General features: G+C 49.3%; 1 protein-coding gene across 1 annotated transcript; it reads right to left on the minus strand.

Annotated features, from left to right (window-relative positions):
* Positions 1-1,268: 1,268 nt before the first annotated feature.
* LOC142490468 (folate receptor alpha-like) lies at positions 1,269-15,407 on the minus strand. Its single transcript, XM_075592800.1, has 5 exons — positions 15,249-15,407; positions 11,154-11,282; positions 6,417-6,611; positions 3,961-4,096; positions 1,269-2,772 (listed from the first exon to the last, which is right to left on the minus strand). The coding sequence occupies exons 2-5, from the start codon at positions 11,277-11,279 to the stop codon at positions 2,489-2,491; spliced, it is 741 nt and encodes a 246-aa protein (XP_075448915.1). The 5' UTR covers positions 11,280-11,282; positions 15,249-15,407; the 3' UTR covers positions 1,269-2,488.
* Positions 15,408-15,634: the final 227 nt, after the last annotated feature.

The raw sequence follows: 15,634 nt of genomic DNA on the forward strand, positions 1-15,634 counted from the left end.
ATTTGGTTGTTTTGATAATTCCCTCTATTTCTCAGTATAAACATTTTGAGCCAAAAGCAGAAAACAGCTGAAAACACAGACAGACAACTTAAGGAAACCTGAAACTCTTAAGACGGGATCTACACGTCTCTCAGGTTCCCAGGGCTATTCTATTCTCTAAAACATCCCAGCGAGGCCTCTGTACTAAGCGGTGCAGCTGTTATTGTGGCTGGACATTGTGCTCGGGTCTCCGCTGCAGTAACCGTACGTCTCACACCGCTCCGTCAGCAGCAAAACTAAGCGGTTTCGTTTTTGGAAAACGGACTGCGCTTAGTGTACAGGTGTTATCGGTATGTACCCCCAAAAAAAAAAAGTTTCCACGCACCAAAAAACAGGGGGAAATAAAGTGTCAAAATCCCCCAAATACAACTTGGCATACAAAGTATTTTTGTATTGATATAATTATCATCAACCAAGATTAATTTCACGCCGCAAAGGCGCATTATTATATGTTAACAAAATGTATTTTCTCTGTATGGCTATTATAAATATTGCGCCAATTTATATTTTACCAATACAAGAAAAAGAATAAACATAATTCTGTTTTAAATTAAACTATCCATCAGGTAACATGAGGCAATGCATCACAATTCATTCCCCACAACCAACCGTCATATATGAGGTGTATGCAAGTTGCACATTTTATAAAGGTTTATATTACTTGACTGCTCAAATCTGGACTAAAATATGATATATGAGCTTAATACAAAGACCCTAGTGTTTAAACTGAAAGTATCACACTTGATCTTGGGCACACAAAAAAATAAAAACCCAGTCAGCGTCACCTTTTAGCTTGCACCCCTTTCCGGGGACTTCCTGAAATCTATGTCCTGTTAATCAGCTTTTAACACCAAGTCCAAGTTAAGGAAATATATAGAAAGTAATGCTATTAAGTATCAGAAACACTTTTTTTTAATGTTATATATTAATGTTATGAAAATCCAGCTCACATTCTGGATGGAGGGACATGTGTGTGTACACACACACACACACACACACACACACACACACACACACAGGAACAGAGAAGTGTATAATCATTATATAGAGGTCTATTACACCATATGAAACTGGCTGTTCCAATGTGTTATGATTTCAGTATTTAATCATGTATTCATAGCTACAAGCGCTGCACACTACCAGTTTAGCAGTGTCCTGATATAAGTGACTTGTGACACGTTATTTATATGAAGAGAGACCACGTTCAAACAAAGGGACAGAAGGACTGGTGATTATTGAAGAGGTTTACTGTGAGAAAAGGGTGAAAAATCGTGGCTGGTAAATATTGTTCTGTAGACAGCAAACCTCTTTATAAAAAGCACTGATCAGTCACCCTGCCTTCCTCTCTTATTCTGTGTACTGTGAAACCACTTCCCTGTGTCGGAGAACATTTTAGTCCCATGCATTTGAGTGGAGCGGATCTCTTATCCAGCAGTGGGAAGAAATTGATAGCATCTGTCCCTTTCCTGCACCTACATACCGGCAGTTCACACCAGCCCACTTCTAACCTCAACAAAAGCATGTGAAGTGAAAGTCACACCAACAGGCCCTGCCCAGCTTGCTGACCCGTCATGTGCCACAGTCCTGCTAAATTCAGGATCCTATTCCAGGGGGGGGGGGGGGCTCAACTCCAGTCCTCAAATCCCCCAACAGGGCAGGTTTTCAGGATATCCCAGCTTCAGCACAGGTGGCTGAATCAGAGGTTCAGTCCTCCGATTGAGCCACCTGTGCTGAAGCATGGAGACCTTAAAAAACCTGACCTGTTAGGGAGGCTTGAGGAGTGTAGTTGAGCCCCCCCTGTCCTATTCTAACAGTGTAAAGACATGGTCACAACGCACGCAGATCGGAATTTCACGCTCTTTAGTCGATGTTAAATCGGCTGTTGGGAGATAAATGTTAAAAAAAATTCTCATTATGTAAATATGGATATATTTTGAGTTCCACTGAATTTCAGGCTAGTTAATAAAAAGACTAGTAATGTTAAGTGCCGTTTACTTTGTTTTGAACCCTGGAAAGCACTAGGGACGTAGAGAAGAGAGATGGGGGTAAAATGCAACAATGTATACATGGCTACATACATAGTTCCAACAATGTATACATGGCTACATACATAGTTCCAACAATGTATATATGGCTACATACATAGTTCCAACAATGTATATATGGCTACATACATAGTTCCAACAATGTATATATGGCTACATACATAGTTCCAACAATGTATATATGGCTACATACATAGTTCCAACAATGTATATATGGCTACTTACATAGTTCCATACTCTGCCACTAATCTTTCACAGCCCCGTTAGCACTGCTGCTCAATATTCATTCATTAACTAGGGGTGCCTGGAAGGCCAAGAGAAGCCCAGGCAGACGCCCTGTATTACAAAACACCTTTTGTCCACGGTGCAATGCTCCCCCACGAGAAAAAGAAAGGAAGCCATCTTTATAACTCCCGCAGCACGTACAGAGGCGCCAGGAGGAGCAGCCGCCACAGACGGGCAGTGTCTGCGGAGTTCAGGAGGTCGGCGTAGTGCTGAGCGACGCGGACATTGGGGTTCCCCTGCCCGCCGCTGGCATTGAACCACAGCTGCAGGCACTGCCCGCTGCCGCGGACGTGCGTGGTGTGTCTGTAGGAATTGCTCCACACCCTCTCGCAGAAATCCTTGGCGCCCGGAAACACGTCGGAGAACTTTCTGCACTTGCTCCCTGCCGGGCAGTGGTTTGTTCCTGGCAAAAACAAAAAAACAGAGGGAGGATTTATACCGGGCGTCAGGGGAGTGAGGGGTGAGAAAAAAGGGGAGCAGGCGAGAGGTAGGGACCGAGAGCCTGACCCGAGGGAGAGGTCACTTATTTCAGGGGGGGGTGGTGGTCAACTCCATTTCTCAAGCCCCAACAAGTCAGGTTGCCAGGATATCCCTGCTGTCCCGTCAGGAGGCTTAATCAGTCCATGCTTCAGCACAGGTGGCTCAGTCCCTGCTTCAGCACAGGCAGCTCAATCAGTCCCTGCTTCAGCACAGGCGGCTCAGTCTTTTGACTGAGCCTCCGATTGAGGCACCTGTGCTGAAGCTGGGATATCCAGAAAAACCTGACCTGTTGGGGGTGATGGGGGGTGGAACAGAGCACCCCGACCTTATTCCATAAGCTGCCATGGGGTTCTCGGTGCGGTAACACGGGAGCGCTACTGTAGTGCAGAGAAAGCATTTCCAAACCCCCAAAACGTCAGATGTTTGCAGTTTCGGAACTAGCAGGAGTCCCAGTATCTCACTTTCCCAACGGCTACAACAAAGCCTTATATGTTCCCTACGTTCGGATACATTTAGGGTGCCCACGGGGGCTAGCAAAAGTAGCTTTGCATTCCCAGTTTACTGTATTAACCCCGTCGGGCCAAATCCGTGGCACTTCTGTATCACGTGACCGTGATGCAGCTTCTGTTCCGGACGGATGTGACAGGAGCCCAATCCCCCTGCTTCAGTTTAGTATGCAAAGTGCAGATAGCGTTCAGACCCTAAAAAAATGGAGCAAGAGGAAACGACATACGGTGTTCATTATAAGGGTCCCTGGGGTAGCACCTTTTTGGATTACGCCGTACGTCATTGGAGCACTGAAGGAGTTAACCTCCATGACCTTCTGGGAGGCCGGTCCATGTATCCACTACTCTTACAGTGGGAGACTTATTTCCCATTTACCCTGAGCCTCCACCCTCACTGCATGCCCACTTTTTCTTGCATGGCAGAATCTCATTGCACTGCAGCCTCGCTCAATAAAATGGACGGTGGAGATAAAAATGAATAATACAGGAAGCCAGTTCCATTGTTACACGGCTTCAAAAGAAATGTTTGGGGTGTCCTGCCGCCCAGTAGGACCGTCCCGTCCTTCTAAAGAAGTTCAGATGAGTGACCGACTGGGGATAGTCACCTGTGGTCCAGTTCCAGCCTTTGTGCCAGTTCTCCATGCAGGTGTAATCCAGCTTGCAGTCCCCCCACCAGGTCTCGCAGTCCTCCTTACACAGGGGGGCGTCCACGATACGCTCCGATCTCCAGGACTCTAACGTCTTCGGGGAGAGGGGGAGAGAGGGGATAAAAGAAACCGTGACAGGCGGTGGAATGGTACACACGAGCCAGCACACCACAGAAACGCTATACACCGACTCACCCCTTCACTGTCACAGGGGTCAGACAGGATGGGTATACAGGAGATCACACCACATTCATACCGCAACACACAAACGCCCTCCTACAACGACACAGTGGTGTGTGCACGTCTGTGTCATTCCCTGCCCTGCAGAGCTTGCAATCGGTTTTGGTGCCAGAGGCACAGGGGAGATGAAGTGACTTGCCCAAGGTCACAAGGAGCAGACACCGGGATTTGTAGTATGTTACGAAATAAGGAGTAACATTTCGTGTGTTGTTATTGCGTGTCCTGGAACAGGATTAGGCCAGGTCCCCAGTGGCTGTGCTGTGGCGTGCGCGCCACACAGCACAGCCCTCTATAGGGCAGGCCCCAGTGGCCGCGCAAAGCCCGGTGACGCGTACGCTGGCAGGGAAGACAATGGAAGGGCAGATATGCCCTGTCATGGCCGCACTCCCTCCCCCCCCCCCCCCCTCTATGCAAGCCATAGCTCCCCTACAGACCGCCGTTCGCGGCTTTTATCTGTGCGCGCACCGCCAGGCATGCGTGCAGGAGTAAATACTGGGGCCTTAGCCGAAGGTATTTCTCTGCTCTCAGGCTGCCAGCACTCCCCAGTGTAAGTTGTAACATTGTTGCTACAGATGTAGCCTTCCAATTGCCACTAGCCTGTTGCCTTGGCAACCCTCCCCCCCCCCCCCCCTTTGCCAAAACACTCTTGGTTTGGCTTTATTCCCCTGCTACATTTGGAGAGTTGATCAGTCCTCTGCTTATTTCTGTCTGCACAGGAAGGCGCGCTTCCTTCCGGAGCCAGCAGCCATTAGCATCCCATCTCCTGGTGGAATCCATCTTAATTCACCTCTCCCCCACTTATGTCACGTAGCCACCATTCCCCTCATTTCATACTGTTTGTTTTACAATAAAAGAACAGAAAGAAGGACTCCGTGTGCCTCTAAAGGGAGGGAGTGAACTAGCTGCCTCTCCCACTTGCCACAGTGTGCACGAGTCAGAACATCGTATAATGACAAGGATTACAGTATAGTTAGATTGTGTGTGTACAAAATAGGGGTTTACTGTAATGTGTTGAGATGATATACATGCTTGTGGTTCTTTTGGCGTTACCCCATTAGGTTTGAGCCTTCCCTTTGAGTGTACTCGGGTTAGTTAATAGGCGTGGTTATAGAAAAGTGTATAAATAGTTATGTTTCTTTTTGGTATGCGAGCAGAAGGTAAGGGGACAGGACTGTCAGTATTAAGTATCTGGAGGTAGGAGAAGACCAGGAATTGATCCAGTGAGGTTTAGCCTCATTGACCAATACACAAGTCTAACAGGCTAGAATTATCATAGGCGAGTAGGAGCCAAAGAGACTTTACAAAGTGCCAGGATGTCTTTGAGAGCAGCGGCTTGTGACTCACTAAACAGGGTCTTCTAGAAGCCCCCGGCAGACACCTCAGTTATGGAAAGAACACCAGCACCACTTCCAAAGGCAATTGCCCTCATCGGGCGAGAGTCTGGGGATCCAGATGCCTCTGGATGGGCGAATGTATTTTTTAATTCGATTTTTCTTACTGTAGAATAGGGGTTTCCCCACTTAATGTGGTTAAGAAACCCTATAATTATATTGTGAAATTCTGCAGAACCCCAACCCTCTCTAATAGCGTGCCTGCGATCAGATACATTGTAAGGAACCCCAACCCTCTCTAATAGCGCGCCTGAGATCAGATGTATTGTAAGGAACCCCAACCCTCTCTAATAGCGTGATCAGATGCATTGTAAATGCTTCTGTATTTGATACAATTTTCAAATGACCTGCATATTGCAGGGAACCCTTTAGGGTTACCCCAATTACTACTGATTGGACTTCTAATATTTTTGCTTCTGCTGGAGATTTTTGTCAAAGAATTGTTTTTTTTTTTTTTTTTTAACAGTGTCTGGTGCCTTTTTTGTTCCTAAATATTCTCCTGCTTGTCACAACCCCATAGCCACTTTTACATCTTTCTTATTAGAAATAGATACGGTTGAATTCTATGCCACTCATTTGCATATCACTACCCAGAATCCTTATGTGTATGATATAACAATGTGGTGAATGAAGCAGGTTTGTGGACCTGTGGAAGACATGCACATCCACTCATGTGTACTGTAGATTTGCTGCACTTGTCGTTGGCAATGGTTTTGAGCTTCATTCGCCCTACTATAACCCAAGGCTGAACATCCCCCCTCTCTCCCCCCCTCACCGACACACCTTGACCTCCTTGACCCAGGGCCCCAAGTTGGGAGAACACTCGAAGAAGCAGGTATCCTGGATGAAATGCTTCTTGCACTCGGGGGTCATAATGCCACAGTGGTCCCAGTTGAAGTTGTACAAATAGGACTGGTCAGCATGGGCCTCCATACTGGTGTTAACCGTACAGCAGGATTTATCCTTCCACGGGGTGCACTGCAGGGGGACAGAACAGATATCGATGGAACACATACATCTCATTTATTGTAGGGAGAGAAGCCGACTCGCCTGAAGATCTGAGCTGGGATCACCCACTTCAAAGGCAGTTACCGGCCCCTCTGGCAGCAAAAAAGGTTAATAAAATGGCAATGAGTGATGCTTACAGTTTTGGGGGTTTGTGCAACAGCTTGGGATAATCCCCCAAAACATTGCTCTGCCCCTTACCTGGCGTCTCTGACACAGTCCATCTTTGACTTTGTATCCTTGTCTCCTATGATTCATGTTACATACATGTAACATACATGTAATACATAATGTTATGTTGCCATGTGCATCTTGCTTGTGCAAGTCCTGATCTTATGTGGTGTCCCCTTGGGTGGGGTCTCAGGCACATTTCTTGTACTTTGTTCTTTATTATTTGTCTATTCTTCTGTGTGTCATCCCCTTCCCTTCTGTCCCCAATGTTCCCACAGTCGTCAGTGTAACGGTCTCTTTTCACCATCACTGCTGTCCTGTCTCCTGTTCTGCTCACCATTGACAGTACAATTTTTTTGGTCACTTTCCCGTGTCCTGTCTCTGTTCTTAGTCACTGTGATTGTACCACCTCTCTCCCGTCTCCTCGTCACTGTAACTTTCACCTCTCACTGCCCTGTCTCCCCATCACTGTGCCTGGACCATCTCTCTCACCGCCCCGTCTCCTTGTCACTGACTGTACCACCTCCCTCTCTCACTACCCAGTCTCCTCGTCACTGTGACTAGACCATCTCTAACTGCCCCCTCTACTCATCCCTGTACCATCTCTCACTGCCCCCTCTCCTCGTCACTGGGACTGTGCCACCTCTCACTGCCCAGTCTCCTAGCCACTGGCTGTACCACCTCTCACTGCCCCATCCCCTCGTCACTGTACCACCCCATCGCCTTGTCACTGTGACTATACCACCCCTCACTACCCCATCTACTCGTCACTGGGACTGTACCATCTCACTGACCAGTCTCATCACTGGACCACCTCTCTCACTGCCAAGTCACCTCGTCACTGGATCACCTCTCTCACTGCCCAGTCTCCTCGTCACTGAGACTGTACCATCTCTCTCACTGCCCCGTCTCTGTACCATCTCTCTCACTGCCCAGTCTCCTCATCACTGGGACTGTACCATCTCTCTCACTGCCCCGTCTCTGTACCATCTCTCTCACTGCCCAGTCTCCTCATCACTGGGACTGTACCATCTCTCTCACTGCCCCGTCTCTGTACCATCTCTCTCACTGCCCAGTCTCCTCATCACTGGGACTGTACCATCTCTCTCACTGCCCCGTCTCATCGTCACTGGGACTGTACCATATCTCTCACTGCCCCGTCTCCTCGTCACTGGGACTGTACCATCTCTCTCACTGCCCCGTCTCTGTACCATCTCTCTCACTGCCCAGTCTCCTCGTCACTGTGACTGTACCATCTCTCTCACTGCCCCGTCTCCTCATCACTGTGCCTGGACCATCTCTCTCACCGCCCCGTCTCCTTGTCACTGACTGTACCACCTCCCTCTCTCACTACCCAGTCTCCTCGTCACTGTGACTAGACCATCTCTAACTGCCCCCTCTACTCATCCCTGTACCATCTCTCACTGCCCCCTCTCCTCGTCACTGGGACTGTGCCACCTCTCACTGCCCAGTCTCCTAGCCACTGGCTGTACCACCTCTCACTGCCCCATCCCCTCGTCACTGTACCACCCCATCGCCTTGTCACTGTGACTATACCACCCCTCACTACCCCATCTACTCGTCACTGGGACTGTACCATCTCACTGACCAGTCTCATCACTGGACCACCTCTCTCACTGCCAAGTCACCTCGTCACTGGATCACCTCTCTCACTGCCCAGTCTCCTCGTCACTGAGACTGTACCATCTCTCTCACTGCCCCGTCTCTGTACCATCTCTCTCACTGCCCAGTCTCCTCATCACTGGGACTGTACCATCTCTCTCACTGCCCAGTCTCTGTACCATCTCTCTCACTGCCCAGTCTCCTCATCACTGGGACTGTACCATCTCTCTCACTGCCCCGTCTCTGTACCATCTCTCTCACTGCCCAGTCTCCTCATCACTGGGACTGTACCATCTCTCTCACTGCCCCGTCTCTGTACCATCTCTCTCACTGCCCAGTCTCCTCATCACTGGGACTGTACCATCTCTCTCACTGCCCCGTCTCATCGTCACTGGGACTGTACCATATCTCTCACTGCCCCGTCTCCTCGTCACTGGGACTGTACCATCTCTCTCACTGCCCCGTCTCTGTACCATCTCTCTCACTGCCCAGTCTCCTCGTCACTGTGACTGTACCATCTCTCTCACTGCCCCGTCTCCTCGTCACTGGGACTGTACCATCTCTCTCACTGCCCAGTCTCCTCGTCACTGGGACTGTACCATCTCTCTCACTGCCCCGTCTCCTCGTCACTGGGACTGTACCAACTCTCTCACTGCCCAGTCTCCTCGTCACTGGGACTGTACCAACTCTCTCACTGCCCAGTCTCCTCGTCACTGGGACTGTACCATCTCTCTCACTGCCCCGTCTCCTCGTCACTGGGACTGTACCATCTCTCTCACTGCCCAGTCTCCTCGTCACTGGGACTGTACCATCTCTCTCACTGCCCAGTCTCCTCATCACTGGGACTGTACCATCTCTCTCACTGCCCAGTCTCCTCGTCACTGGGACTGTACCAACTCTCTCACTGCCCTGTTTCCTTCTGTCCCTGCTCTCCTCCTCACCGGCCTGTACCTCATGCTGGAGAAATCTTTCCAGGTAGGCTTAGTAGGAATTAGCCAAATTAGGAGCATGGTTGTATCACATTCGTTTAGTCATTATTTATGCCTGAATAACCGTGGGTGTGTAAGGAGCTTTTTGATTGAAGATTACCATTACATGTATCTTCCTAAGCATACCATTCTGTATACACATAGATACATTGGGTATCTTATGGATGGTTGACCTTATACCCATTTACTTAGGCTTCTTATGGTTTATATGTTTTTCCCTGACCTACCCACTGAGCTTTCACGGCTTTGGTAGCAACACTAGGGATACCATGTGATATATGCACAATATTCATTACCATTGATCTGGTATTCCTTATTTCATTGGTTGCTACCCCCCTCCCACCCGCTCCCCTACAGGGGTATTTTAACATCACAATTTGTTTTATTTTTATGTCACTTGTGTTTCGCCGTTATATATAGTTTATTAAAGTTTTTTTATTTTTTGGGATTTTAAATAGTGAATGCCACTGTTTTTACTTTAGGTCAGTAGACATCTTCTGTGGACATATGGTCCTTTATGGATTATGTGTATTTTTTTTACTTTGAGACATTCTGTCTATCTGTGGATATTGTATCCTCTAGCTACAAATTTTGTTACATCAGGGACTTTGAGTCCATACTGAGGATATTTGTATCTTTTAGTTGTGTAACTAGTTCTTGCCGTGAGTGCAATTAATAGGAGACTTCAGTGACCTCTGTCACTTTCTTTCACTATATTGCTTTTTCCCCGTGCACCAGGCTTTCTATATATTATTTTTGATATTATGGTTTGAGCGATGTCCCATTCTCTTGTTTTCAGGCTTAGTAGGAATAAATAAATATACTCATCTTTTAGTCACTTGCATTGGTTCTTTGTTTAGAAAGCGATAGGAGAAGTGAGCCTATAGAACACACCAGAAAATAGCCACGGCATGCGTGGGTCAGTGTGTGCGCGCCAGTGTGCGCGCGCGGGGGTCAGTGGGTGCACATGTATCAGTGGATAGCAGCAGATGAGGAAGAGCACAGCCAAGAACATACAACTTAACTTGAAAATGAAGGAAGAAAGCAAGCAACTCCAAAATAGCAATGAGGTCAGGTTTATTGCAGGCTAAAAAGACAATAAAAGGACCACACGAACGAACCTACGCGTTTCTTGCAACAGCACTTTATCACGTTTATAAAGTGCTGTTGCATGAAATGCGTAGGTGCGTTCGTGTGGTCCTTTTAGCCTGCCAAATGTTCCTTCCCCCCCCCCCCCATATACAGAGGCCCTGCTCTCTTCCCCACTGATTGCTGGTGGGGGGAGGGGGGGTGCATGAGGCCTTTGTAAAGGTCTCTTATCTTGTCCTTCGCGCCGCCCTCCTTCTGTAACATTGCGTCGTCAAATGACACCGACGTCACATGTAGATGTGTTGTCATGACGTCACGTTGGTCATGGACACGTGCAGGAGGAGGAGGAGGCCCGAGCAGCAAAACGGGAAGTGCCTTTGGGCAGCAAAATTTTAAATCTGCTACTGGCAAGAGGGGCAGCAACACAAGGAGTTACTGGCCGCGCCTGGCAGGCAAGGGGTTATTATTTGTGCTTACTCTGGCCGACCCGTCATGGAAGCTCTTAAATGGCAACGCCATCGCTGCCAGAGCGTCCGCAACCCATGGCAGAGCAAGATAAACATGCGAGCGACGTGATGCTCTGGCACAGGGGTTAAGGGGTTAAAGAGTTCCCCTGAACCTCTGGATGCGGCACAAGCCTTACCTGCCCATGTAACGCGCCTTCGGGCCCCGGCTCAGTCTTGTGGTGCTTTCCGTCCATGCAGACATCCATGTAGTTCACCGAGGCTGCAGACACCGCGCAGGCCACCGACACGAACCAGCGCAGCATGGCCTCGTGGGCAACAAGAAGGGACCATTAATCCCAGCAACACCCAGACACAGAGGACACAGACCTGCATCCCCCCCACCCCCACATGCCGCACAGACCTGCACCCCCCCCCCCGCACGCCCCTGCATTCCCCCCGCACGCTGCGCAGACCTGCATCCCCCCCACGCACACCTGCATCCCCCCCCCCGCTCGCTGCGCACACCTGCACTCCCTCCCCGCACGCTGCGCACACCTGCATTCCCCCCCCCCGCACACCTGCATCCCCTCCCGCACGCGGCGCAGACCTGCATCCCCCCCCCACACGCCGCGCAGACCTGCATCCCCCCCCCACACGCCGCGCAGACCTGCATCCCCCCCACACGCCGCGCAGACCTGCATTATCCCCCCTCCCCCATCACACGCTGTGCAGAACCACGCACACACACACCAGACCTGGGGGGTGTTGCAGATTTTTGCCTCTCCCCCAGGAGCATCAATTAAGGAGGAATTTATAGTACATTCAGGGAAAGATTATGTGCTCCTAATTAGGACAAAAGTCTCACATCAGTCATGGTCTGTGCGGGAGATCAGGTCTGCCTCAAACCCGGACACAGAAATTAAAGGTGGGGGGGAAAATGGACGGGTTTAAAATAAATAAAACCATTTTACCAGTTTCTCTTACAATCTCACTTAAAAAGGAGGCAGTCCAAGCGACACGTTGTTTTAATTTTGATTATCTTTATTTTAAGAAGGTATTACAGATTACCTAAACTGCCGACCGATTCGCAAAGATCCTGCTTCTCAGGGTTCACTAAATGGCTGTCTTTCAGGTTTCAATCAATCCTTTAGTCAGTGTAACTCAGCAGCTATCATGTATCCTTATATTACTATGGTAACATGATCTACTGTTACAGTTTGCAGCTCCAACTGCTGGGAACATTGGCAACAAATTATCACAAGCAGGAAAGTGTTACAAAGATCTTGCACCGCTGGGGATGTGGGATAAAACCCGCTATAGAAATAAAAGGATGCTCAGTGTATTACAACTCATAACAAATGGCATTAGGAGTTGAATAAAATAAATATATATATATATATATTTTTTTTTTAAACTAGTAAGTTATCTAATACTACAGAACAGATTTATAAATAAATAAGCACACATGTAGGATATTGCATGGGCTGCTTAAAGCAGCTTGTGTTTGCACGCCGTTAAAAATGAATAAACGTGGCTTTCTAAACGTGGTCTGCTAAATTCAGGCATATCAGCTACTGTACCTTTTTTTTTTAATCTGTTTGTCTAATGGCGGCTTAATAATTACTTTGCAAAGAAGCGCGAACAATTCCGTTGATGACTGAGAAACAGTCTAATCACCAGTAGACATTAGCTAAAAATGGTTTAGAAAAAAAAAAAAAAAGCATATTATTTGTATTTTTGGTACGGATTTGTTTTGTCACTCAGCCCTGTCTAACATTTTAACTCATTCTTTACCTATAGTGTTGATAAGACCCTAATATTGTCCTGCACCCTGAGCTGTTTGGCTGAAGTCAGGTAGTGATGGGCTCACATTTCCCTTATAGAAACAGGTTCCATAAGCAATCTTAACAAATAAGAGATTGGATAAAGACTGACAAGCCCCCTCAAGTCCGGAAAACACTAAGGCAGGGGGCTCAACGCCAGTCGTCACACCCCCACCAGCCAGGTTTTCAGGATACCCCAGCTTCAGCACAGGTGGCTCAGTCAGTCCCTGCTTCAGCACAGGAGCCACCTGTACTATAGCTGTGATATCCAGAAACCCTGACCTGGTGCCGGGGCTGGAGGACCGGAGTTGAGCACTAAGGCAACAAAAAGGCATTACACATCAAGAAACCTCTTATAATAAATAAAAAGGCAGCTTGGCATTAGTGCGATTCGGTCCCACATTCCGGCACAGTACCGGGGGTTTTGGAACCGCGAGGCACAGTGCCGGGGGTTTTGGAACCGCGAGGCACAGTGCCGGGGGTTTTGGAACCGCGAGGCACAGTGCCGGGGGTTTTGGAACCGCGAGGCACAGTGCCGGGGGGTTTGGAACCGCGAGGCACAGTGCCGGGGGTTTTGGAACCGCGAGTCACAGTGCCGGGGGTTTTGGAACCGCGAGTCACAGTGCCGGGGGTTTTGGAACCGCGAGTCACAGTGCCGGGGGTTTTGGAACCGCGAGTCACAGTGCCGGGGGTTTTGGAACCGCGAGTCACAGTGCCGGGGGTTTTGGAACCGCGAGTCACAGTGCCGGGGGTTTTGGAACCGCGGGGCACAGTGCCGGGGGTTTTGGAACCGCGAGGCACAGTGCCGGGGGTTTTGGAACCGCGAGGCACAGTGCCGGGGGTTTTGGAACCGCGAGGCACAGTGCCGGGGTTTTTGGAACCGCGGGGCACAGTGCCGGGGGTTTTGGAACCGCGGGGCACAGTGCCGGGGGTTTTGGAACCGCGAGGCACAGTGCCGGGGGTTTTGGAACCGCGAGGCACAGTGCCGGGGGTTTTGGAACCGCGAGGCACAGTGCCGGGGGTTTTGGAACCGCGAGGCACAGTGCCGGGGGTTTTGGAACCGCGAGGCACAGTGCCGGGGGTTTTGGAACCGCGAGGCACAGTGCCGGGGGTTTTGGAACCGCGAGGCACAGTGCCGGGGTTTTTGGAACCGCGAGGCACAGTGCCGGGGTTTTTGGAACCGCGAGGCACAGTGCCGGGGGTTTTGGAACCGCGAGGCACAGTGCCGGGGGTTTTGGAACCGCAAGGCACAGTGCCGGGGTTTTTGGAACCGCGAGGCACAGTGCCGGGGTTTTTGGAACCGCGAGGCACAGTGCCGGGGTTTTTGGAACCGCGAGGCACAGTGCCGGGGGTTTTGGAACCGCGAGGCACAGTGCCGGGGGTTTTGGAACCGCGAGGCACAGTGCCGGGGGTTTTGGAACCGCGAGGCACAGTGCCGGGGGTTTTGGAACCGCGAGGCACAGTGCCGGGGGTTTTGGAACCGCGAGGCACAGTGCCGGGGGTTTTGGAACCGCGAGGCACAGTGCCGGGGGTTTTGGAACCGCGAGGCACAGTGCCGGGGGTTTTGGAACCGCGAGGCACAGTGCCGGGGGTTTTGGAACCGCGAGGCACAGTGCCAGGGGTTTTGGAACCGCGAGGCACAGTGCCGGGGGTTTTGGAACCGCGAGGCACAGTGCCGGGGGTTTTGGAACCGCGAGGCACAGTGCCGGGGGTTTTGGAACCGCGAGGCACAGTACCAGGGATTTTGGAACCGCGAGGCACAGTGCCGGGGGGTTTTGGAACCGTGACCAAGTTGCTTTAATTTTTCTATTTCTTCAAAGTGCGGGTCTCCTCTGGGAGATAAAGTAAAGCTCTTCTCACACGTTAATAAGGCAATAATGTGACAGCCAAGAACAGCGGAAGGACAGTGTGTCAGGTCCGTGTGGGCCCTTCATCACCTGGTTTGTTTAGCTACCCAAGCTACCTGGCCTGAAACAAACAGTTTCCCTGCACTATGAAACAGTGCTATTCTTTCTATGCCACTATTGTATTATAACAGGATACGTTGTGTTACCTGGATGAGTATGGAAATGGAATGTACATACAGTATATATATAAGTATATATATATATATATATATATATATATATATATATATATATATATATATATATATATATATATATATATATCTTTTTATATAGTGCCATCAGTGTATATAGCACGTTACAGCAGAAATGCAGGTACACGACAGAATAGGAATAAACTCTCCATACACAAGAGTAGATAGGAGTCCCTTCCCCAGAGAGCTTACAATCTAAGTGACGTTACACACATATGTATGTAATAGTGTGTCTGTTTCATATTATTTCCTCTCCCCCATGAAAGGCAAAGTTCCCCTACAAAAACAGCCCTGCTACAGTTATTTAATCAGTGTACATAAGACTAAAAATACAGAGTGTGTGTTAATAGGTTTAAATAGGAACTTACTGAGGTAGGGAGGCGTTTGCTTGCAGGCTGCACAGGGATCAGAGACAATGTGCAGTCACAGATTCACTTTCTCAGTCAAACACCTGAGCTTTCCCCTGGCCTCTAATCTGCAGGGGTTTCCTGGCTCTGCACTCCTCCTTGCATGGCTTAACACAGCATGCTGGGAACAAAGGTCAGAGATCACCAGCCTATCAATCATTAAAGGATCCCAATTAAGGAACAATGTTCACGGTGGGGTTTTTCTTAACCCTTCCGTTGCTGATGAGGGAGATTCTGCAACCCACAAAACCAGGAGTCTCCAGGGACTGAAATCCGGGACATCTGGTCCTTTTGGGACCAAAAGGGGCATTTTAGGGGAAAAGTGCTGACTTCTATGAATCAGTCTC

Source organism: Ascaphus truei, chromosome 3 (assembly GCF_040206685.1).
Source record: "Ascaphus truei isolate aAscTru1 chromosome 3, aAscTru1.hap1, whole genome shotgun sequence".
Classification (NCBI taxonomy): Eukaryota; Metazoa; Chordata; class Amphibia; order Anura; family Ascaphidae; genus Ascaphus; species Ascaphus truei.

What these genes read in the sequence shown, in the direction of transcription:
- LOC142490468 (XM_075592800.1), bottom strand. Translation starts at nt 11,279, where the DNA reads ATGCTGCGCTGGTTCGTGTCGGTGGCCTGCGCGGTGTCTGCAGCCTCG. An exon ending in CCTGGGTCAAGGAGGTCAAG is followed by an intron (nt 4,097 to 6,416) that starts GTGTGTCGGTGA and finishes CTCTCCCCGAAG; the next exon opens with ACGTTAGAGTCCTGGAGATC. An exon ending in AGGCTGGAACTGGACCACAG is followed by an intron (nt 2,773 to 3,960) that starts GTGACTATCCCC and finishes TGTTTTTGCCAG; the next exon opens with GAACAAACCACTGCCCGGCA.